We start from the raw sequence: 26,335 nt of genomic DNA, 5'->3' as shown, positions 1-26,335 counted from the left end.
CCCTCACACCCAGCACCCAGCCAGAAGCCACTGCAGGACAGCAGAGCAGCTCCAGCTGCAGCCACAGGATGCCTAGAAGAGTTTAGTTCAAGGCTTGCACATGCTGCTCTTTGCACCTGTAGGGTTCAGGCAGTGGTGAGGGACCCACAGCTGAGAGAACTTGCTCATAGCTGTGCAGTGTTTGAGCCCCGTGGCACCACCTAGTGCTGCCCAGCCCAGTACAGCCAGCCCTGACAGCCCCTTTTACCCACTGGTTTTGTGATAAATAGAATATAAATATTAAAATGCCCATGGTTTTGACAGCTAGCAATGACTGAAGTAGCAGAATCGGTCTGCAGTGACTGCCCCACGGTGACAGGGGTGTTGTGATGTATTGTACAGGCAGGGGGTTTTTTGGTGGTTTGCTTTGGTTTTGTTATTTTGGGGGGGGTTGGGGGGAGTGTCTTTGGGGGTATTTTTGTTTGAAGAAAAAAATAATCTAAACCACCTGTATCAGTAGAAGAATACTTTAGTGCACAAAGACAACATTGGACAGTACCTGGCATAACTCTGGGGCTGCCCTCGTTTTTAACATAATGAGGCATCAAAGACTAGTAGCAAACCCTCCCCCTCAACAATCCAAATATAAAACTTTATACAAATATATTTATCTTTATAGTATGCAATCACTCTTAAAATACATAATTTCCTTAGCAAAAGTTTGCAACAATATTAAAATAAATAAAATAACCTAGAGAACATTCAGTTCCATAATGAAACTGCAAACCAGAAGAGTATAAAAATTAATTTCATTATTAAAATCTACTTCTAAGAGGTTTCTTTCTTTTTTTTTTTGTTAGGCCAAATGAAAAAGCATGTAAAGGTGCCAGACCTATGCAGACTCTTAAAGTTCCACTGCCAGAAATCCTACCTTTTGCTAGATACTGATGTCAGCCTGCACTCATCCCACTGTGAATGTGTACAGGGTTGGTTTGACAGCTTCTGGGTTTTAAGAGGAAATACCAATCCTCTCTTAACTCTGGAGACATGACAGATGTTGATTAGCTTCCAAGTCAATATCCTTTCTTCCTTTATTCTCACCTACACATGTGGCATTTGGCCTTTCCTGCTAAGTTGAAACTACAGTTGCTGCATGGAAAACAAAGAGGAGGAAGTTTTCTGTGTGCCTTGCTGATATTGTCCCTTCATTTGCCTGCAGGAAGTGAATCCAAAGCAGCTTTTTTGCATTCCAATTTTGGTATTTTCTACCCAGGTTTTTTTTCACACTCTTCCTGCTGTCTTGTCCTCTCATCCCAGCAAGAACATTTCTAAAAGTTTTATGAAACAATTATGTCAGGCTACACAGGTTACTTCTGCTTGCCATTTCGTTTGTACCAAATTAGAGCAGCTCTTGAAAGGAAATCTGGTTTCATTATAAGTGGCAAAACTTCAAAGAATGTACTAACTTGCACATGATTAATCACAGAAGGGAAGTAATTCCCACATGCTCCTGCGTCTGCTGCAGTGAACGCCTCCTGCAAGGTTCAACCTGTGCTTGGCTTCTGCAGGTTCAGTGCTGGTCCTGTCATCATGGGGTGCTGCTGACCATTCACTCCACAAAGAGGGAGTCTGCACAGTCTCACAGCCTCGTCTCCTGCACTTCTTCCTCTGTCTCCTCCTGCAAGGCAGTGATTTGGGGTCGAGGTTTGCGTTTGCTGGAGTTTCTGTGGTGTGCTGGGAGTAGCTTAAGGCGGTCAGCGTGGCTGATGGCCTGCCTGAAGGAGCTCTTTTCATTCAGCAGCTTCTGAATGGATTCGTACTGCCGCAACTTACTGTCCTCAATCACCTGAAGGAGCATATCATGGGTTTAGAAGAGCAGTGGTGGTGCTGACAGAATTCAGCTAACACAACTAATGGAGCAGGAAAGAGAAATGAAGACATAGCAAACATCTAACAGAAAAAGCCCAATTTACAATTGCAATTTCTAACTGCAACTACAAAACATACATAAAAATTTCAACATGGAAAAGATGTCTACTGCCCAAGTTTAAAAGTGCCCCTGGGCTCACTGGTTTCTCAGAGGTTTTACCTCTGAGTCCTTTTCCTGAAGTCTTCAAGTACTGTGGCATTTCTCTGGCACTGCTAAACCACCTGGTTAAGAAAGTGTTAACTGCAGAAAATAATTCTATCACAAGCAGGGGGAGAAGGCTGCCAGGGAGGTGCCAGGCCTTCTCTGCTTTCTTCTTGCCAAACAAGGAAGTGCTGCTCACCTCTGTTTGAGGGAGACAACAGGTTTGCCCTGTAAGGCTGTGCCAGTCTCCTCTGTCAAGCAGGGGACAGGGAAAGATCAAGCTCCTTTGCTGGCACTGCAATGCCAGCATGGCTCAGGTGAGGACACATGTCTGACAGGAAAGAATATTTAGTATCTCTGTTGCTAAAATACGGTCTGGAGGGTGGGAAACCTGTTCCAAGCACAGGCTGCCTGGATGCCAGGGGCTGTGGGCTGAGGGTGAGGCTGAAGTCCAGCACACACAGAGGAGCAGCACATCCAAAAGGACGTACAACCTGCCTGTTGGCTTGCCTGCTTCAGCCTCAGACTCTTCTTCCAGTGTTCTTCCTGCTCTGCTAATGCACCCCATCAAATAAGGAAAATGATGTTTCACTCTTCATAAAATGAAGATCTCCTCTTACAGAAAAGTGACAAAAATAGAGAGGAAGGAACCTTATTTTTAAGAACAATTGCATAACTTGCCTTTTCTTTCCTTTACTAACCATTTTTATGTAACATAGGAAATACTCCAGGACTTGAGGAATTGGCCTCATGATTAAACATGAAAAGAATATGTACATTGCCTATTGAAAGAATTCAGCATCACATATTTCTTATCATCACATATGATGATAAGAAACCCCTTCTTTCTTAGGAAACCCCTCTGCCCCAGGCAGCCATTTCTGTATTTGCGATGGTAAAGCTCTGTGAGATGCTGAGACTTTTCTGGAGCTCCTGAGCCAAACAAAAATGGAAGACCTGGATCAGCAGCTGGATAACCTACCCAACTTCCCTTCTGGTTGAAAGAGGGAATCCTGCTCCTCCAGAACATGTCTCAGCCCATCTGAACACAGATGTCTGTGACAGCTCAGGTAAAAGAGCAAACAGAAGTCTGCTGCTCTTCTGCCAGTGAGGACATTGCTCAACTGTTCTGAATGACCTCCATCAATTAGAAAACATTACCATTTTTGCTTGGTTCATTTTGCATGTCCATCAAATGTAACAGAACAACAGTAAATGAGCCTATGAGAAATGCTCACCAAAAATCGCTGGCACTCCAGCATTGCCTCCAGCCTGTGTTCGGAGAGTATCACTGTGCAGTTGGCAAATGCATGCTTCAGGGTCTTCCTGATCACTTGGGAAGTTCTGAAAGGCAAACAAATGCTAGCATTCAGTGTTCACGCCCATAACCGTATGTATTAGTCTGGCTGCATGTTGTAAAGCTCACATGCACAGACTCCAGTGCTGCATCTCTGCTCTCAAAGTACCTGTTAGCCAAAAAGGTAAGGTTGTAACCAGCCTTCTCTGATCCCCCATGCAGATTACTAACATATATTACTGAAATCTGGTTCAGTAACAGACCAATTCAGTTACAAAAAGTTTCTTTAGATGGTGCTGCCTCACTGATTTTCTTATTTCGTATTAGAAGACAAAGTGAACAAAACGTACACAGGGTCCAGGTGAGCACTTGGTTCGTCAAGCAGCAAGATTTTAGCTTTGCTGAGAACTGACCGGGCAAGGCACATCAGCTGCTTGTGGCCATGACTGAGGACACAGCCTCCATCCACAAGAACAAAATCAAGCTTGCCTGGAAATTGCTCAATTACAGACTTCAGCCCAACCTGCCAGAAAAATAAAAGACAAGACAAACTGGTGAGATATAGTTACTGCCAACTGTGGCAATGTACATAATTGGAAATATTAAGGAAAGTCATTTTTCAAAATAAAACAGGCCTCTTTGGTTACTAGGAGTTATAAAGAAATGACCAAAATTCATATGCTACATTACAGCAACAGAGAAAACAACCCAGTCACCATGGCCACTACCTCTACAACTCTGAGAGTGCTTCCATACACTCCTTGTGCTGCCCCAAAGGTCTTGCGGACTTTGTTTATGCTAATGACATGAGGGGCTTCCCTCTGGCACTGGAGACAAAGCATTTAGAGGGGTGCCCATGGCAAGTGAAGCTGCTGCCTTTGGACCAGAAACCAGAATCCGGACCAGGAGGTGTTTTCTAACTGTTTCTTCCAGTGCTCCTGTTTGCTCTGACTGGGAGATGTATTCCCCAAAGCAAAGCTTTCCATCTTCCACAGATCCAAACAAACTGTGCTCCTTGGCCTTAACAGCAGCATTTACAGAGACATATTTGTAAAATATGAGAACTAGGAAATGTATGTGAGCTGCACAACTCCAAAAAGCATTATAAAAACGCAAAGCAACCCCAGTAATGTATGAAGAGCTACTCCTGCCCCTTGGACTTTTAAAATGCTACTGATCTGCAATTAATTTGCATTCCAGGGAAAACAAAAAATTGGAATTCGCAATTTGTGTTTCCATTCTACATGGAAACCATATTAAACTGTGGTTTGTGGGTATGTGTTGAGTTTCTGAAGAGTTCATGCTTTAGTTTGTAAGGAAATTAAGGCAAATGCTTTGTTCCTCACTTCTCTTTTGAACATATCTCATGTTCTTTAATGAAAATTTTGCATCTAATGGCTGGAAAAGGTGCTTTCGTCTTAAAACTGCACAAGGTCTCTCCATGTACCCATGGGGTCCAGAGAGCTGACTGCAAGAGTAAAACAGTCTCACAAGCTGATATAAGTCTGACAGAATCAGGTGCTGAAATATGGGGGACAATAAAAAAATGAAACATCAGATAAGGCCTTGCTCTCTGCAGTTGATTTGAGAAGCACAAGAAGTTGATGCTGATCTCAGCAAGATGCTCTAAATCCTCAGCAGATAACATGAGTCAGGAATAAGCTGACAGCTAATTTCCATGTCATGCTCCCAAAGTCATATCAACTCAGTGCCAGTCGTGAGACAGACTTCAAGAGCATGAACTTGGTAAACAATCAAATCACTCCCACTAAAAAGCATTACAGTTCTTTTTCTTTTCTGTTTACTTTGCACTCTTGCCTGTGGAATGAAAACCTCAGTGTCACATGTGAATTTGCCAAACTCCTTAATAATAAACCCTTAAAAGTAATTTTTTTCATGCCATTGTAAATGAGGTTAGCTCTTTAAAATCCCACCCTAAATTCACACGCACACTGGGAACAATCCTCTAAAGGAGGAGAGCTTATCTTCTTCAAGAGAGGGGATGTTGATCCATTTTCTCCCCAGCTCAGAGAAGCAGAGAAGCAGCACTGAGAACCCTGCTACCTCTGCTAGGACTGTCTGAAAAGCTGCTGTCACACTACCTAAATGTCATGATGGTTTTACTTTACAATATATTACTCACAGAAACTGTCTGCTTTTGCCTTTTCCAAACATAGAGAAGAAATTAGATAAGCCCAAGACATCAAGCAGAGACAGAGTTAACCTCCTGGATGGGAAAGGAGGAAGTTTTCAGATTAAGTACCACACTTCTAAGCATTTTCTGATACTTGTGACTTGCAATGAAGAAGGAGAATGACACCAATTCATGCTTAAGTCTGTATTAATTAAGTTACCTGTACCCTGAAAAAGGCATTTGCTTTCTAGGCCACAGCCCTTCCCTCTCATACTGCTCACCTTCCTTTTCCCTGGACAGTACGGACACCTCTGCAGCCTATGAAGCACCATCAGAGCCAACAGGTGGCACCTGACAACTGCAATGCATAGGGATCAGTGCTATGTGGAAACACAATCTGGCCCTTAAGCTTGGGGAACTTGGAAGCAAAAATGTTGCTAAAACCTCAACATAAAATCAGAAGAAACCCCTCAGGCTAATATTCCTGGTTTCTTATTTTCCATGACAGAGGACATTCCTGTGAGACAAGCAGTACATAAGCATGAATGCCTTGTCAGAGACTGCTTCCCCCAGCTGGCTTCACATTGGCATGAGAATTTCAATAACTATTTACGACTAATAATAGATATTGTTTATGGCACAGCATTGTCTTTCATCTGCACTTTTTCCCTAAGACTCTATATAAAAGTAAAATATGACAATCATTGGACTTGCACCCTTCTGTAACCACATGACCAGGGGGAGACAACACTGAAGTTTTACCTCCTCTGCAACTTTCCATATTTCTTCATCATTCCACTGCCCATAAGGATCCAAATTCATCCGAAAAGTTCCAGAAAATATGAACACTTTCTACAAGAAAAACATATACATATGTAGAGAGAGGTAGATGGCATACAGAGAAAATAATATCCTTCTGCAAATACCAAATAGTGCTTATCGCAGGTTTGGGTTTTTTTAAACATCATTTCAAAAAGGATTGATTTTGAAAATCCCTATATAATAAAGATTTGGCAACTGTCTTAAGAAAATCCTAGCCAGATTTGCATGAAAAACAGCAAACCCCAAATTTCAGCCATTTTCAGAATAAAAGATTTCCTGTATTTTCATTCTGAAATAAGCCTTTTAAAAACTAGTTTTGATGCTTTAGTATGCAAAATATATTCAAACAAATAAACACAAAAGAGGGTTTTTTCCCTCTCTCACTGTCCCATCACTGAGATGTGACAGGCCAGGACCTGGGTCACAACTGCAGCAGCAACAACCAGCTCTGTGCTCTCTCCCTGCTCCAAATCATGCCTGCCTTCCGCTGAACAAGATGAGGAGGACACACATTTCCTGGCACTGAGAACACACCCTTCTCACACTGAAATTCACTACTCTGTTCTGCTTTCCCTATCAGTTCAGGCAAGTAGATTTAACCAAACATCCCTAGATACATGTTTTGTAGCTAAAAAAGCAATGTTTCAGACAAAATTAAATATTTGTTTAATCTCTTTTTACATGGGATGGGTATGTCAGATTCTGGTGGAAATGAGATTCTTCAAGGAACACTGAGGTTGTACAACATTTCTTAACAAGCCATTGTTTTCTGTCCTGTAAGGTACACCTGCTGTTTATAGAAGAGAAAACTTGCTCTCAAAGAAATACTGTCTTTTTGAAAAATATTACCATTTGCTTGCTCTTTCCTTGTACATAAAGAACAAATACCAAGAGGAGAGATTTGAGGCAATTAATTCCTTCTGTCCTTCTAAAGAAAATATTTATTTAGAGAAAACATATTGAAATGGCAGTGATTCATAGTCACATAAATTCGTGGGAGTCTTGGTAGTGAAATGCTACCAAAAGCAGTGAATGATCAGCTGTACCAGCAAAAAATAGCTGAGAAAATACAATTAGCAAGTGCTTTCCCAGAGTTTGGCCTGTTTAACACAATTTTCATCTGACCTAATCTGGAAACTTGGCATTCTTTCACCAGATTTTAAGGTGATTTATACACATATTTGCATTAATAATTTAATTATGATTAATTAAAAGTTTAAATGTTGCAGAGGAAAATAAATTACATTAATTAATTTGCTTATGATATGTATGCCATTGCCAATAACTTTCTTGGTACACGAGAGAAGGAAATACCGGATTCAAGAGAGCAGAGGAGAAAAGGAGTTGCACCATGGTGCCCTGCAGGCAGTGGGATGGGTTTAAGTGTAATGATACCTTCACTGCACGGCCAACAGCACACTCAGTGAGCTGCAGCACAGGCAGCAACACACACTGCTAAAAATTAATCATTGAAGTACATTTTGTATAGACAAGAGGTAAAGGGCAGACTCTTTCCTTTACAATTGTTATTGTTAATAACAGTGAAAGCTTTGCTGAAGTACAGTGCAGTCTTTTTCCCATGTCCTGCACTGGTTAGGTGGCATGAGCGAAGTAACATATTTGCAGCAGGATTAGGTTCTTCCAAGCAGTGGGTGTGGTGGAAACAACAATGCTGTGGAAACAGTGTCAGAGGTGGGTTTGTTCACACTGTGAGCACCATACATTTAACTAATGGAATAGGTATTTTCATTTCTCAGTTGTAAAGAATAGTTAACTGAACAAACCAGTTTTAAAAAAGATAGGGCTGAATAACATTCCTGCTGAAGTGCAGCAGGCAGAGCAATAAAGAGTACAACTTTCTTCAGAAGTTGCTGCTGTTTCTAATAACTGTTCTTTTGAGAAGGAGGGCACTAAAAGCAAGCTATTACTAAAAGCGGGGTTGGGGTTTGTTTTTCCCCACAAGGTAAATATTTCATTGTCCTGAATTCTGGTACTTCTCTCTCCATTTCAACACCTCCTTCCTTCCAGCTCATTAGAAACCCCACAGAGTTCACTTGAGTAAATACCATGTGAATCACAAGGGCAATTTAAAGTCTACTTAAACAGAAGCAGAAATAAATCTCTCCACATTCTTAAAAACTAGTGAAAAAAAAAAGAAAAAACTAAAAAAAGTGAACCCCAAGGACTTATGTTGTTCAGAAACATGGAAGAATTAGAAATAAGGAGAGCATTGGAAGGGGGAATGGATGGCTGAGGAGACTGGCAGCAAATCTGGAACCATTACCTTCTAGGTCACTTGTTCAAATTCACACAGGATGATAACGGGTGTGATTACACAACAAATAGTTTCTTAAACCTGACATCCACCCACAAGTAAAATACTCTGGAACATAAATATGGTCATCTTTCTGTTCTGACTGCCCCAAATATTGTCAATCAACCCCTCTGAAGGGCATTAATCCCCATCAGTAGCTACAGCCTCTGCATGTGGTTACAGCATGGCAATAGCTTCCTAAGCAATTTAAGTGTTACATGGAAGATCAAGACCCTGAAGTATCTAAGCAAATGCATGCAGAAGAGTTAAGGATCAGTTGACAAGAGGCTGCTAAGGAGTGAGAGTATTCTGGCTGTGACTAGCTGCTGCTGCTGCTGCAACCTGTGTGCAGTTCCTCAACCAGACCCATGGACCTTTCTTCCCACATGCCACAGGGCTGGAGCACAAATGGAACCAGACAGCAGCTCCAGGCACGAGAGAATTACAAGTAGCAACACCATGACCTCCATGCAGCCTTCTGTGCTTTGTCTATAATATAGCAGCAATATCAACATGTAACAAAATCAAGTTATGATGTGAATGCTTTAGTATTAGGTGCAGAGTTAGAGGTTTTGTTTTCAGTAAGTGTCCTTTAGAGATTTTACATTGACCTTAACACATTGACAGAGAAGAATAAGAGCATGGGAGCAATAAAAACCTGAAAGTTGTTTGGGACCTGTTCTGTAACATTCACCCTTGAAGATGCCAAAACATTTGCCTACTATAGAGCTTACTGGTAAACATAAGTGCTGTGCTCCTGACAACACTTTACCTGTGATGCACAAAGCAACTTACATGCTGCCCAGAAGGAGCCCATGGGGTTATTAATTACTGTCCCCAGTTGCTCTGTGTATGGGTCTGATGCAGCAGACACTCCCCAGTATGGTGATGCTGACTTGTCCCAGTGCCCTGCAGGAACCCAGCCCCTGCAGGACCCTCTGTGAGACCACCCTGGGGAGTGGCACTGCTCAGCAGCTGCACCAGGCAGGAGTATGCAGGCACACCACAGCACAGCCAACCCCATGACCTCCAAAAGTGAGCAGCCCTGAAGGGTATGAGAAACAGTGCTGCAGACAGAGACAGATAGATTCAATGAACAAAATGTGATAGCTGCTGAAAAACTGGAACTACAAAGATACATGTTGTGAAATTTCACTTCTTCAGTAAAATAAAGGAGCAAAACTAATTTGTTTTTTTTTTGTCAGCTGGCAGTCCCACAAACTGTACTAATCTTGTACTCCATGCTAAGCTTGATTTTAACTCTATGTGGAGTATCTACATGCAGAAAACTGCATGAGATCCACTAGGATGCAGTAGAATAACACTCAAGAAAACATCAGAAGTCAACCCCTTCTTTGGAGTTGGCAGCACCTCACGGGTCTTAGAATTCTCATAATTTATTTTAATGGGAAATTGGCTGCAGGTCTTCTGCTTCCATTCAAAGCCAAATTTCTGAAGGCATTTTCTCAATCAGACTGTATTAAACACTTCAGGATACAATCTGCATGAGAACCTGGATACAAGAGAGCCTTAACCTGAAAATGTAGTGGGCAAACACACACAGAAGAAACATCAGAAAGGTCTGTCCAGAAAGAAGGGATGATGGGTGTGACGGTACAGCCTGGTGTTGCTGGTGCAATTGTTGTGCAGGACAATGACAAACAGCCTGTAGAAGCAGTGCTGTGGGCAGGCTGTGCTTCAGAAGTGCAGCCATGTGCAAAGGTACAGCAAGGAACTTCCCTGCGGGTGCTTCAGGAAACATGTTTTACCCCTTCACACCACTACAAGACACCGACAGCCAGATTTAAGATACTGAAAGAAACGGGAGGTTTTGCCTTTGCTCCAGCTCAGCATGATCCCTGGCCATCCTGCAGGTCATTCCAGCCCAGCCTGCATGGAGCAGACGGCAGTACCTTAGAACCCCGTGTGTGCTATGCAGTTGTGCATCACAGAGATTCCCACAGAGGAAAAGCACATCTTTTGTACTAAATTGGAAAACTTAGGGTTAAGGAAGAGAAGGAGAGTGTTGGGAAGTTTTCAGAAGGAAGCATGCCTCAGGCAGAGCTCCATTCTCCTTTTCTTGGCATAGCCTCTCCTGGAGACAGCAAATCCAGGTGTTGCTGTAGGTGAGCCCCCCAGGAAAGGAAAGACAACTTTATTTTTCCATACTGAAGCTGTAGGTGAATGGCAAAGAACAAAAGGCTCCCTCTGTTCTGCTGGGAAAGGCAGGGTGGCATATGCAATTTCTCTGCTGGGAAAGTGCTGCTAAAAACTTCATTTTGTTCTGAATGTGGGAACTTTTGAGGCATAATGTGCAGTTCTTTGGCAAGGCTTTGGGATAAGAGCTGTGAGCTGAAGCATACAAACAGGCTGGCAACTCTCATGACCTTCCAGAGAATGGAGGGCTGGGATTATTTGGCATTGATCCCTGTATCGGGGACTTGCAAACTGAACTAAATGTCTAATTTTAACAATGAACTAACAATGCACTTCACTAGCAGAAAGGCAAGTTAAACAGCTTATGTAATAAGTATCTCCAGCATTTTGCTGTAGAATGATATTTACTATACCATTAGTGACCCTATGGTGAGTATTCAGCTATAAGAAGTATTCCTCATATTTTTTCAGTAGGACAATGAGACTACTTGTCACCAAGCATTCAGTTTTCTTCTCCATCCATGCATTCCCAAGGACAGCTGGAGACAGAAAGCAAAAACCCTGCTGGGCAACCACATCCCAAAGGGAGAAAGGACTGAGAGCAAACAGGTGACTGTGGGAGAGAAAAGAAAGCCACTTCCAACACAGAAAGTTATACTTGGCTATACAGAAAAATTTTGTAGTGGAGACAGAGCTTGTACTGGTAAAAGCATCCTTCATGCTATACAGGCATGCCTTGGAGGACAGATCTATAACATACCTGCTCCCTAAACTAACTAGATGCAGCTGCACATCCAGGTCACTGCACAGCTGCCTTGACCTGAAGGGGGACTTTTTTCCTACTTGTAAGCAACAATCACACTGCAGAACTGAACCAGCTATAATAAAGAAATAAAAGTTTAAAGGAATAGATAGGTATGAAAATGTTGAAGAGAGGACGGAAAGTGTGACAACAGGTCAGCTATAAAAGGCTAGCTTGCCAAGCAAGCCTTAGCTCAGCAGGCAGCATCTGACTGGTAGAGCTCAGGTAAGAAATGCATCCAACCAGTGGACTCACCACCGCTCTGTTGGAGTTGATTTGTTGCAGGTGTAATGTGGCAGTGAAGAAAGGGTCTGCTCTGGCAAGATCAAAGTGCTAAAAAATGGCTCTCTTTAAGGGAATTTCAGAGCATGATTGTGGAAATGCACAGAGAGTTGTGCCTTCTTTGCATGTCTACTTTAAATAAAGACCACTCAGGCTACTGTGGAATAACACTTTTGAAAGGGAAGTTATCACAACTCAGAACTGACAATCAAGCAGAAAAACTGAATTCTGAGTCCTCCTTTTGTTTGCAAAATATGGAATTAAAATTACTATTATTATTATTCCTTAAGTTTTCATTCCTGCTCTTACAATGAACAATCACCTTTCAGTGTTACTGTGTGAAGACAAAAATATTCATTTTTCCGACAGATAATCCACAACTGGTGCAGTGGTGGGGACATTGGCAAGCCCTAGGTTTAATGGTTTGCTATCAGCCTGTCAGGGAAAACAGATAATGTACAATATCCAGATGTTAACCATAATATGTGATGTAGGGTTTCAGAAAACAGTAGCTGAGAAGAGTGATTGCATTTCTTTTCTTCAGGTGGCACTATCCTATTCTGAATCAACATGCAGTCTCAGAGGAGCAGGGATAAGCAGGTTAGAAACACTTCTGCCTGAGTGTGGTCTACCTTCCCATTTCTAGAAAAGTTCTTGTGTGAGTGGAGTAGAAACCCTAAAAAGGCAAAATTTGCTGTGAGACATGGCATCTGTCCATCCATCCATCCATGCCACTCCCCTTTTCACAAAATCTGTATTCTGTTTGTTTCTCAGCATACAAATAAAAATTTCCATCTTGAAGGTAACTATGTACATATGGATATAGAACCAATGAAAATAAATGCACAAAAATATACAATAATCTCGTTACCTGAGGAATCACTCCAAACGCTTTTCTCCATTGCTGCACGCTCACTGAGTTCCAGGAGACGCCATCAATCTGGATATCCCCTTCTGTATCCAGCAGTCTTAAAAATGCAAAAAGTAAGGTGCTTTTTCCTGAGCCTGTTCTTCCTAAAAGGCCTACCTGCAATGCAAATCATAACAGCCAACATTTAATACTGTTCATATATTTACCACAGGCTAAGGCAAAAATCGGAGAGATCTCATGAGGGAAGAACAGTCCAAATGGATCTCCATGGAACAGCAAATGTCATTCACTTGGGAGTGACAAAAGGCTATAGCAAGGGCTGAATCAAACACTGGGCCAGACCTTCTTTGCTGTGTTAAAAATAACTAAGATGAAAAAATCTGATAACCTACCCTTACTGAAGGTCAGAAACTTGCATATCTCTTATCTTGTACTGATTAGCCCTGCACTTTGAGCATTTTTGCTTCACTTTGCTATGAAGTCCTCTTCAGCAAAATCCTATCCAGCAGACAAAAACTAAGTAGGGAGTGCACTTGAATAACCCTAGTAAGCTACTCCATTTTCATAGAATTGAAAATAGAGGGCCTAACTCTGAGCACACCATGAATTTGTAGTGGGCTAGCTTGGGCCTAAGTTAGTGGTTACAGCACACACCATGCTATTTGCCACTCCCAAGCAGCTGTGCAAGTCTTCAGCCTGCCCAGCTGATGCTGACTTTCCTTATCTCTAAGGCAGGAAGAAACATAATTCATGGAGGTTTTTTTTAAAAAAGCTGGTTTTCCCTTGTAGGTTTGCACCAACTAACTGCAGGAGCGAGCAATATCTGCAGTAACCACCAGCAAACTCTGAGATGCTGCCTTTTCCAGCATCTGGATTTACGTGGCTAATGATGTCCTATCAGAGCATGGTCTGCTTTTGCAGGGCGACCATATACATCCACAGGTGAAGAAGAGGATTCTTCCTTCTGCCTGGCTTCCCTTTGGTATCAGTGCTTCAGGCATCCAAACATGATGAGCAGTCTGTTCTTTGTTGCACCTACCCCATCTACTGATTATGTAAATTTGTATTCCAGTCTACAAAAAGAGTATGAGGGAAGACCCAGCGAACTACACTCCGGTTAGTCTAACCTCAGTTCCCAGAAAAATCATGGAGAAGATTATACTGTGTACTACTGAAAGATATTTAAAGAATAATGCAATCAGGCACAGTTAACAAGGTTCACAAAGAGAAAGAGTTGTTTAACTAATTCAGTATCCTTCTATGATGTGGTCACCCACCTCATGGATAAAAGAAAGATGGTGGATGTAGTTTGTTCTGGATTTTAGTAAGGCTTTTGATACTGTCCCTCACAGCATCCTTCTGGACAAGGTCTCCAGCTGTGGGATGAGCAGTTTCACAGTGCACTGGGTGAAGAACTGGCTGCAGGGTTGTAGTCATGGGGCTACACCTGGCTGGTGTCCAGGTATTCCTCAGGGCTCAATCCTGAGGCCAGCTCTGTTGCATATATTCATCAATGATTTGAAAACAGGAGTCAAATGCATCATTAGCAAGTTTTCTTATAACACCAAACTGGGAAATGTTGTTGACTGTTTTGAGGACATGAGGCCTTGCAAAGTGATCTAGACACACTGGAACACTGGGCCACGGTTAATTGTAATTTAACAAGTCCAAAAGTCGGATTCTGCACCTGGAATGGAGTATATCACCAGGCATAAGTATAAACTGGGAGAGGACTGTCTAGAGAGCAGTCTTGAAGAGAGGATCTGGGGCTGACACCAGGATTAACAGCTGGAAGCCAGAGGACAAACCCTATCCTGGGGTTCATCAAACACAGCATCACCAGCTGGGCAAAAGGGGTGACTATCCTGCTCTATGTAGCATTGGTGCAGCCTCACCTGGAGTACTGTGGGAAGTTCTGGACTCCACAGTTTAAGAAGGATGTGAAGGTCCCTGAATATGTCCAGAGGAGGGCAACAAAGCTGATGAAAACGCTGCAGGGATGTTCTGTGAGGAGTGGCCAGAAAGTCTGGGCTTACCAAGTTTAAAGAAAAGGAGGCTGAGAGGTGACCTCACTGCTCTGTCCAGCTTCCTGAGTGGAGGGGGGGGGGGGGGGGAGAAGGAGGGGATCCAGTGAGAGGGCATGTGGGAATGGTTCATCGGGGAGGATCAGACTGGACATAAGGAAGTGTTTGTGTACTGAGAGGGTGGTCAAACACTGGAATAGTCTTCCTAGAGTGGTAGTTGGTGCCCCAAGCCTGTCAGTGTTAAAGAGGCATTTGAACAATGCCCTTGATAACATGCTTTCATTTTTGGTCAGTCCTGAAGTGATCAGGCAGCTGCACTAGACAATTATTCTGTTCCATTCTATTATTCTATTCTATTCTATTCTATTCTATTCTATTCTATTCTATTCTTAACTCTAACTCTATTCTACCCTTTTCCTCAGCACAGGACAGTTCTCCCCTTTCCCATTTAGTTTACATGTCCTTCTCTATGGGCCAGAGCCAAATCCTCTTCAGTTTAAGGAGCATGCTTACATCTGAACGCAGGGTACATCACCCGATTTGGAACATAGCCCTTGAAAAAAGGATCTTTATTTTTACTGTTCTACCCACTCTCTGTACAGTACAAAAGTATCTTTCATCTTCCATACTCCACTGCTTCATGGGATTTTCCAGGAAAAAAGTCCACCAGACTGCAACAGCACCTGCATCTCCACGTTCCAGGAATCATAGGTGTCTCAAAGGCAGAGTGGCTTCAGGAAGTCAGAGTTCTGGGCTCAAAATTCTGGTGCCCTCAGACTTAGTAGATGAAACATTCAGTTCAGGTAAACCAAGACAGATCTACCAAACCTGGCAGAAACTGGCGATATCCAAATTAGGAGAGAAGACTGGGCTCGTGTCAAGGACAGGAAGCTGTCACTGTACCTGTTTTCTCATCTACCTGGGACAGTTAAAATCTCCTCTTCATCTGCATGGCTCCATCTCAGGAAATCTTGTCAACCTCTCTTCCCATTGCACCAAGAATGGTCCTTTAGCATGAACTTGAAGCAAAGTGTTAAACTCCTACCTAAATGCTGTCCTGAAACTAAAGCTCTTTCTTGAACGGAACCTCAAACACATATAAAGATTAATTAGAGGCTTGTCCATCCTCTAAAGAATACAGCTGTTTGCAGTCTGTAATACAATAATTCAGGGTGGCGCACAACTCCCCTCAAATGGGCAGGACAGCATCTCCACCCTCTGGCTGCCAAAGCCAGCAGTGCATTACCCGTGGCACTGCAGCCAGTATTCTTTCGTACTCTGCCCCATCTGGGTCAGGCTGCCCCCAGCACTTGCCCTCAGCAGCAAGCTTTCCTCTTCCCAGGAGAAGGCAGACAATTTCAGGCACAGGAATACAACTTGGAGAACTGCTTCATAAATGGTATATTCTGCTCCTTATGGCCAACAAACATCCCCATTGTGCTTCACTGAGCTGTAAATAGCCTCAAGGTTTCCAGGATAACTGAAGCAGATTTTTTTTCTTTGTTTATTTGTTTGTAGTCAATAAACCTACAAATGAACTCTTTTTAAGAAGAGACATAAGCCCTTTCTGTTCTTCAGGTACCTTAGATGATACTTTGTTTAACAATGATACCATTTACAAAACCTTACTGGACTCAAACTCTCCATTAGTCATCAAATAGGTTTATAATGATAATTCTACAGTTAAGCTTAATGAAGGTCAGAACAAACACAACAAAAGAGTGACTTACCCTCTGCCCTGAACTTATTGAGAAGGAAATATTCTCTAACACAGCAGATCCTCCTTCCCCATATTTGGCCGTAAGGTCTTTCACAGTCATTTGGCCCCCAGATGGCCAGTTCTCTTCTTCTTTCACATGCTTGTTTTCAATTACAAGGGCGTCTGAAAACTGATTAGTTTTCTGTGGTTTAATGCTTTTTTTCTCTTCTGTTGGCATGTCAATGAATTTAAATATTCGTCCAACAGACCGCATCTGCAAATTAAAACAAACAGTATTCAAATTGTAATTAATGCTTAGCTATCAAAACAAATGAAATAATATTATTCCTAATTCCTAGCCAGAACAGTGAGTCTCTTTTCTGTGTAAGCTATAGTATGATGAAATTTTCAAAGGTAGGATATTTCTTGTACAGAGCTCTAGATTGACAGAATCACAGAATATTCTGAGTTGGAAGGGTCCCACAAGGATCACTGAGTCCAACTCTTGTGTTAATGGTCCCTACAGGGATTGAATCCACAACCCTGGCATTATTAGCATCATGCTCTAACCAACTGAGCTTATCTCAGAGTATCCATTGAGCTTCTACTACTGGCAGTGGTCCAACATATGATTCCTCTTGCTTCCTTTTTAAATTGACACAATAGCTCTTTCTACCTTTAAAAATACATTTTGAAACTGCTGATGACTTGTATTAACCTGATAACCTGACTAAGCAAAGTATAATCATAAAAGCAACCTTGGTCTATTAAACTCCTTCCTCCTGAATGGGGTTGCCCAAAATCTGAAGTTCCTTGAATAATGACTGATCTCCAAAGATCAGCAGACTGTGTAGAATTTGAAAGATGCAAAGCAGTAGCATCAAGTAAAGAGGAACAATCATCAGACAGTAACAGCTGAGTATTTATGAGAAATTATCTATAGTTTTCAAAGAATTAGCAGGAAATGCGATGATACTTAATTTTTTATCTGTAATTATATATATTAGGTAAAATAATCAAGTCTTGTAATCCATAAGCTTCAGACAGAAGATGCTAGTAGCAGTCTTGGTGAATTTTCAAAGGAACATCGGATTAGAAAGTGTCCTCATGGTTTTATTTTTATTGAATCTGGCAACAGTCAATCAGTAAATAGTTCATACATGTCCTTCACTACAACTCCACTGCTCAGGTGGTCAGAGAACAAATTTTTTACTTCATGGACCACTTTGTTGTTATAACTTTATTAATTTTAAATTCTAAAGAACATTTATCCTTAGCTGCTTTCCCCATTAATTTATGGAGGGATATCTTAGATCCAGTCACCATTTGTTTCCCAGGACTAAAGAAAAGCCATGTTTAAGCCTCTTTCTTAACATATGTTCCTCTCCAAACATCCCAGTCCAAAACAAGCTTTCCTGTCTGACCAGAACATACACAGCATTTTGGATGACATTTAACAAGGAAATTGTACAAATGCATTGATACTTCCCTATCTATCTTAGGAATATCTCCATTATCACATCTTAGGATCACACACTCTTTTTTTCACAATCACATCTTATAGTCACCCTCTGATTGAGAGGTGGTCAGCCAAGCTTTCCTCTAAGACATTGCTAACCAAGGAGATCCTTACTTACAACTGAGGTTATTCTTAGCAGTCCCTAAATTCAAGCCGTTGCACTTTGGTTACTGAAATCTATTTACATCTGCCATTTGAGGTCACCTAATACCTTTCAACTGCCAGGATCCTTCACGCCAACATTGCCTTTTAGCTTTGTGCCTTTGGCAGCTTTCTTCAACACATTTTTGTCTTTGTTGAGAGCATTAAAAAAAGATTAAAACGAGCTCAGTCACAAATCTAACCTTTGCTGAGTAGCCTCCCTGCAGCTTAATACATACAGCTTAATGCCATGTCCAACTCATTAACTAGTTTACAATTCTTGTAATAATCCTGGTATCCTTCATTTATGTAATTCCTGAAACAGAGGCAGAGCCAGTGCTTTCCTGAAGGCAAATGAGATCCACTATATTAATTTTGTCTGGAAAATAAATCATCAAACACAGTTACCAGGTTAGTGTGATGCAACCCTAATGTCAGCAAACCTGAGTGATTCGGCTCTATAAGCATCACATTTTTAATTAATTCTTAAAAGCAGCTGATACAGAATGCTGCCATGAGACTAACAAATTGATGGTGGCATCAATGATTTCCTATTTCTCCTTCTTAACCTAAAAGTGACAGGTGTTATTCTATCACATGCCATCACCACTGCCAGCTTGTTGGATTTATTTGAAGTGGCCATTACCAGATTTCCAGGTGCTCACCCAGTTCTTCCTGAATCCTAGGATGGGATGTCTGATTCTACCTGGTCTGGGCAGCATTGTTCCAGTCCGGTTTCACAGGTTTAACTGAAATGTCCAACAGCAGAACACAAACATGTCTTGTTGAAGACTCCAATTTTAGATGGTCTGACTCAGAGGTGGTGCATGTGTCCCTCCACAAACTGTACAGAAAATTTAAGGAGACTGGGATTCTAGATGGCTTTGTGTATAACTCCCACCTCAGATAGTGTAAATCTCTTTTCTACTTTCTGCTCCACTTTCAACTCCACAGTTTAGACACTGCCCATTTACTGAAAAAATGGAGACCAAGCATTTATCCAGATTTTGAACCCATTGTAAGTGTAACTACAACTTTGTAAAGTCTCTCTTTGCTATCTGCTTCTGGAACTCCAACACATATCTTGTCTAGGTCAACATTAAAATCCATCTGTAGAGACTGTAATTTCTCATATACTTTCAGAGAATGTAATTGATGTTGGTAGTCCTAGAGTCTCCAAAATGTCCTATTTTTCTCCTATGCAGGAAATAAATTTCAGCTCCTTACTTGAAGCAGACATGACTTTCCTTTACATTTGGGTTCCTAAGTGCTTTAGTCCAACTAACTTAATTAACTACATTTTTTGTTCTACAAAAACTGATGCCCATAAACAACATTTGTTCTCTAATCAGTATCTCCAGTATAGTATCTCTAGTGGTATTGTGGAAAACTCCTCATACATCTTTTTTAACTGCTTCTATATTCCTTCTGCAAAGTGTTTCTACTTCATCTGTTACCATCCCTTTTCTGCTCTTCAAATCAGATTGAAATATTGCTAGGTAGATTTTCCACATGGAAGCAAATTTATACACAATGCAAGGAAATACCAGGATCATAGCTTACATCTCAGTATCCTGAACTGCAACTGTGATAGAAGTTTTAAAAACCATGCTAACACCCAAACCTAGGGATTATAATTTCCATTATAATCCATTGTGCAAGATGGAAAGGCATGGTTATCATCATGTTGATGTACGTATGTCATCTGATTTTGGTGACACAAACAGGAAGACCTTGGATCAGATTGACAATTTTCTCCTTTTCTGACTGTCTGTAGTAAATCCCTAAATGAGCACCATGCATTTATTTTAAATGGCATTTGATGGTACATTTGTTTTCAGAAATCTTTAGAGACACATAGCCACTTTGGAAATTAAGGTCTTTCTTCACTTTATCATGAGCTGTGAATGTTTGTACAGGCAGAGATTCCCCATAATTTCCAAGAGATCATATCACACACTAGCTAATAACTGCTATGAAGCCAGATGGGCAAAAAGTCTTCCCATACAAAAGAAAATTTCATCACTATATCCCAGCTTCCCTGACAGATTTATCAGTCACATATGCAGATATTTTAGACAGTTTAATATTTTTAACTGAATTCAGAAGGATGCTTTCCTTGTCCTATAATTTGAACAAGGAGTAAGGTCTGGGCAGAACACAGCACAAATGTCAGCAACATTTTACAAAAATACCCATTCTTCCTTTCACAGGCAGAAATCTTCTGTCATCACAATGACAGGTACAGTGTAGGTGACAGTGAGTTTCTTATCCATTATTCCCATTAGCAATGTTCCTGCTAATGCTTTTGAATAAAGAAGTGTATATACTACTTCCATCTAAAATTATCTAAAGTATAATACAGTTTTTAGGCTTGCCTAACTGTATTTTACTGAGATTTTAATAACATTGGAAATTGTTTAATTTATTTTCTCATTAAAATCACTTAAACTCTTCTTAACATTGAAGGAAAATTCATAATATAATTATGTAATGTATATTTCCAAAAGATGGAAGAAATAATTCTTTTACAAGTACTCTAATATAATTAATTTAATGAGACTCTCTCTTCTGCTAAAACGAGATCAGTCACCTTCTCCAGACCACACTCACAGAGTATTCAATGGCCACGTTGCAAGACATCACCTCCTCAAAAACATGTTGCCTGAAAAGTGCAGTGTACAACTGAGAGATCCTATGAGAGATTGGTCCAATGGTTCATGTTGTAAAAAAACCCTGTGCATTAAGCCACTGCAGAAACTGGCTCTGTAGGCAGACCATATGGTTTTACTGAGGTTTCACATCTACTGCTGTTACATTTTGGGTGCACTTACAGGACATATACTTCTCTGTGGAACTTCAAAAATGAAATATTTACTTCATGGCAAATTTGTACTGATTTTTTTTTCTCTTTTTCACAGTGCTGTGCCGGCACGCAGAAAAAATGTTCTATATTACAATTTTTTCTTGATTCTGTTCTGTTCCAGACGACCCACACCTCACTCTAAGAACTGTCACTCTCATGCAGATTTTATAGTCAAGTATCTAGTCTACTTGAACTTTGGAAATTAACAGTGTTCTCAGGTTTTCTTCCAAAAGTAGTAAAAGGTATATTAAGATCATGTCCTAGATTTAGAAAAAAAAAAATCTATTAAAGGAGAAATAGTACAGGAAAATGAAAGCATGAAAATCAGCATTATTTTTCACAGTTGTACTTTTTTATTGGGTCTTTTTCTCCATCGTGTACTGCTTTAATTATTCAGCATCCCTGATTTACCAGGCGGGGCACCATGGGGTTTAACAAGTTTGGTTTTAATATCTTTTGGGGGGATTCTTTTTATATCTCCTTATACAAGTAATCTTGGCAACAGTAAAAGTGTGGCATTTTCTCTTTCCCTGATAAAAGGAACTGTTCTTCACAGTTAAAGTGCTGCTACTGAAGAATATACATCAGTGAAGGAGGAGGTTATAAAGCATTAAAATAGTTCACTGGGACTAGCTGATTCTCATCTGTGAAAGCAGCACTTACTGAAAAACATATTTTTTATTTCCTTATGAGGGAAAAAATCTAAAATACTACAAGGCTGTCTAGAGGGATAAGAAAGAGACTGAAAACCAGCTAGAGGGATATTAACGAAATGATCAAAGTCAAATGATAAATTTAGCCTAACTGACAGCTTTAAGTGAAGCAATGGATAGCTGTCAGAGTGACCACATATGTTTGGGTATTTAAAAAACAAACAAACAAACAAAAAAAAAAAGCAGAGCAGATAAAGTATCAGGGCTGTAGGGAATGAAATACCAAAACCATTACACCGTTATGGTGCATTAAGAGACAATGGGGATTTTTCAGTTAAAGCCAAACCTGTTCAACAGAAATTGCTTCAAATACAATATCTATGTATGTAAAATTAAAAGCCAACCTAGAAACACAAATCTCTTCAATATGTGTGCCAGTGTCACGGAAAGCTCAAGAAGGAGATTGTGTGGAATGATGTCACATTTGTCACCCACCTATCTGTTTGGTCAGTAATTGTTACAGTATATTTTTTACTTTTTTTACATGATCTTACTTCCCTGTTCTCCTGTCTTCCTGTTCTTCTGTCTGAATTTATTTCAATGATGTCCTAAAACCTTGAGTATCTTGTAAAACGACTCAACAGGAGCTTGATACTATACTAAGTTCAGCAGCTACTGCTTTGGACATGGCTTCAAACCATGCAGCAACCATTGTAGAAAGCTCCAGCTTATCTGACAACCAAAGGCTGCTGCCTACAAACATGCTAACCCCTTAGGCATGCTCATCTGCAGTCTTGTAAGCACAAATGTCACAGCTGCTCAAGAAAAGGCAAGAGTGATGTCATCTAGAGTGCTGCATGCATATCTGTAACTAGAGATATGTGGAGATATTCAATTCTAGTCAATCTGGTCCAGTGGGGAGCTTCAAAGTACCCTTTGAGAGAAACACAGAGTATAGCCAAATAGACTACTAAGGTAAACCTTTACAGTCATCTTTAACCAAATAATTGTAAAATACTTTAAAGAGAGAAGTGCTAAATGCAGAGACTACAGAGTAGGAAATAATACATCTGCATCAGCCAGTGAAGTAGTTTTATTATCTTGACACCATTAAGCTATTCTCATCTGCTTGTGCGCAGGAGCAGCTTTTGAATGTCGGGAAAACCATCCTGCCAGCAATATCTATTAGTTTGTCATCTGGGATACCTAAAACTTCATGTACTGGGGGTGGGTAATTATCCATTGCTAAAAGGTGTCCAGGGAATCCACCTGTCAACTGATGTACTTTAGAATGATCTCATTCATGTCATATAACCAGTGCTCTGGTGCAGTAGTTTGTCTTAATGTACTCAAAGTACTCAAAAATGTCTAGAGCAACTTGAGATTTCCTTTTCAGAGGAAAGGGAGTTACTTCCTTATTGATACTAGTGGATGACATTTTAATATCACTGTATTTTTAAAAAGAGGAAGTTCTTATTTATCAAAACACTAGTGTGTCCAGAACCCATTGAGTTCTAGAGTAAGACTTCCTGTTGTGAAAGAATTTCCATTTGTATCAAGGCTTGTAATATGTGCCCATGATTTGTATACAGATTGTTACACTTAGGAGTGATTATATTATGCCTTACAGGGCTAAGATGAAATTACAAATGAAAGCCCAGTGAACATTGTTGTCGCTGTTATATTTTTGGGGGCTGACCTACTAGAGAGTAACTGCAGAGAAGGACTTGGGAGCCTTGGCGGATGAAAAGCTGACTGTGAGCTGGCAGTGCCCTTGCAGTCAGGAGGGACTATGGTTTCTTGGGGTTCATCAGGAAGAGTGTGGCCAGCAGGTCAAGAGAGGTGATCCTCACCCTCTACTCATCCCTAGAGAGGCCACATCTTTAGTGCTGTGTCCAATTCTGAGCGTCTCAGTACAGGAACGACAAGGAGCTACTGGAGAGAGTCCAGCAGAGGCCGCAAAGATGATTAAGGGTCTGGAGCATCTCTCCTGTGAGAAGAGACTGGGAACTGGGCCTGTTTAGTCTGGAAAAGAGAAGGCTGAGAGGGGATCTCATTAATGCAGATAAATGGTGCCCTCAAACATGGGTGCAAAGGATAATGCCAGACTTTTGATGCTGCCCAGTGAGAGGATAAGGAGCAATGGCTGTAAACTAAAACACGAGAGGTTCCACCTCAACATGAGGAAGAATTTATGTTGAGGGTGGCAGAGCACTGGAACATGGAGTCTTCTTCTCTAGAGACATTCAAATCCCACCTGGACACATTCCTGTGTAACCTGCTCTAGGTGAGCCTGCTTTGGCAGGTGGCTCAGACTGGATCATCTCCAGAGGTCCATCCCAACTCTAACAATTATGTGATTCTGTGATTTACCTATGGTACATTTTACTTCATTATCAGTAACGTTACTGTTGTTCGGTGCATCTGGTAGTTACAGCAATAAAGCCCTTTCACAAAGTGCTTCCTGTTCAAGACAGGCTGCTTTCACATGCAAAGAAAGAGCCAGCATAAAACATTTGATGTATAGAAAAAAAATGTGTCCCTCAATGGCTGTCAGCTTTCTGGACTATCAGCAGTCACATGTGTAAACAAGAGATTAGTTGTAAGTGGTTAATTCCCACTTGGGCGGCTCTTAAGGATTTCATTCAAGATGAGTCTGGTTGAATTACTTATTTAAAAAAAAAAGTATGTTGAACTGCAAATATGGCTTCTAGTGTCACCATCTACCCCAATTATATATTTTTAATATGAGAACTCAATTAAACTAATTAGGATTTAATGGTATCTAAGATCTGCCTTAAATTTTTTTTTGTTTTGCAATACTGAAATAGTTGGCTCGAGAAAATTTAGAGTTCAGGGAAAGTATGACTGGATATGGGAGACTTTTTTTTCTGACTTTTTTTTTAATAAGACTACTGTATTTTGTTATATAAATAAATCCTAGAATAACTGAAATGAAAAGAGATAAGTAACTACTACATTTTAAAATAACATATAAAATTTTCATACATTTAAGCTAACAGGATAAAACTGTAAAAGAAAACATACTCATTTATGAGTTTATTGTCTGCTTCTCATATCTCAACAAATAGGTGATGATGAGTTAACCATGTGAAATATTCTGTTTTAAAGCTAATCTTACCTATTAAAATTAAAGGGGTTAATATATGTAAAACTTTATGTCAGAGGATTTTACATAAGGTCAGAGAAAGACTCCAAGGAAGTCAAGGACAGATTTTTAAATCACTGTTGATACTGGGTAAAAGAAACTCAAAAACATCCATTGTGATCTGCTATGTAAAGCCCTTAAGTAGATCAAGGATATCGAGAGAGAGAGAGATCATAAGAACAAAACTATTCTAAGCCTTTTTGAAGTTTTCCCATCACTGCTATATCTGCAATCTGAATCCTCAAATATAAGTATTTGCTTGTTGCTTATTCTAGGCCAGGAAAACTTTTGAGCATGGAAAAACTCAGTTGGTGCTTTACCAAAGCCAGTAGGTTGCTATCAAAGGTATGAGGGGAACTTTTTTGACATATCTGCTTGATATCCAACTCTGAAGATAATTCACTGCACAACTATAATCAACAAAATAAGGCAATTCCTCAAAAGAAAGCACAGCACAATGCATTCTATGCTTACCAAACTATCGACATCTATGCTTGAGTTTACTGCCCACTGCAAGGTTCCCATGATGTTCATAGCTAAAGTGAGAATAATTCCAACTCTACCTGGTCCATCACCTGTGGAGAGAAAAACACATTCAATTTCTATGCAAATAAAAAGTCAATAGAAATCAGCAAATTAGCAGGTATATCTTAAAATGCTTATTCATATTCTCTTTTATTTCATACAGAAACCATGTATTTGTTAGTCATACAAAGGACTGAGAGCTTAATCACCAGCTAAACACCTGGCTTTGGCACTGAATTCACTAGAAACCCTAATTTTGCTTTGGCAGAGGAAAAAATTAAATCTTGGTGCTTAAGCTGTAAACAGAATCAGTCTCTGCAATCGTCATTTGACTTCCCTTTTTGCAACCCTTATAAATCTGTGAAATTACTCTTAGACCTATCTAAAACACCAAACACAGCTAATAACTTTACAGTTCAAAAGTGTCACATAGTTTACATTTTCATTTCTTCAGCAAATAGAGGACATGTCCTTACTGTTCCACATAGTTGCAAATATGAATTCTTTAGTTTCAATGGTCTGCTGTAACACGCATGGGATTTCTGAGGGATTTTCCTCTATGAGTTCATGCAATACAACATAAGCATTTAAATTAACCCACTGTTGATTTTTAACCTCACTATGTGTTAAAAGAAATCAAGACTTTAAGCCAAATGTCTTTCCATGATTTCTCCATTTCTTTTATGATTTTCTTCAGCAAAGCTTCTCCTTTTTCTTATAGACATCTTGTTATCAGAGTAATTATACAAGTAAGCAATAAAGGCAAAATATTCCTCATGAAAGCTGACAGATTCAGAAAAGGAATTTAGTGTTGCTCCAAGGGCCTATTATCTGTAACAGTAAAGGTTACAATGGTGGCAAGATGACAAATTTTAACATTTTAAAGACGTGCTTCTAACCCCTTTTCTCAAGTAAAATATCCAGAAAAACAGTAACACAAGAAATGGTTTTCCTAAAAACCCCAAATTAGTAAGGGCACAAAGTGAGAAATGAGAAGGGTAGCAGGGGAT

The 26,335-nt window shown here is 40.4% G+C and overlaps 1 protein-coding gene across 1 annotated transcript in view; it reads right to left on the bottom strand.

The window, feature by feature from the left end:
• Positions 1-538: 538 nt before the first annotated feature.
• The window catches only part of CFTR (CF transmembrane conductance regulator), an 85,702-nt gene continuing 59,905 nt past the window's right edge, over positions 539-26,335 (bottom strand). The window contains exons 21-27 of the mRNA XM_071550001.1: positions 25,275-25,375; positions 16,484-16,726; positions 12,730-12,885; positions 6,244-6,333; positions 3,698-3,870; positions 3,289-3,394; positions 539-1,825 (exon numbers count right to left, since the gene is read on the bottom strand). Coding sequence (XP_071406102.1) covers positions 1,619-1,825; positions 3,289-3,394; positions 3,698-3,870; positions 6,244-6,333; positions 12,730-12,885; positions 16,484-16,726; positions 25,275-25,375 — 1,076 coding nt within the window. The 3' untranslated portion in view covers positions 539-1,618. The remainder of the gene's footprint in view (positions 1,826-3,288; positions 3,395-3,697; positions 3,871-6,243; positions 6,334-12,729; positions 12,886-16,483; positions 16,727-25,274; positions 25,376-26,335) is intronic.

Source organism: Pithys albifrons, chromosome 3 (assembly GCF_047495875.1).
Source record: "Pithys albifrons albifrons isolate INPA30051 chromosome 3, PitAlb_v1, whole genome shotgun sequence".
NCBI lineage: Eukaryota > Metazoa > Chordata > Aves > Passeriformes > Thamnophilidae > Pithys > Pithys albifrons.
This window is presented reverse-complemented; position numbering and strand designations above follow the sequence as displayed.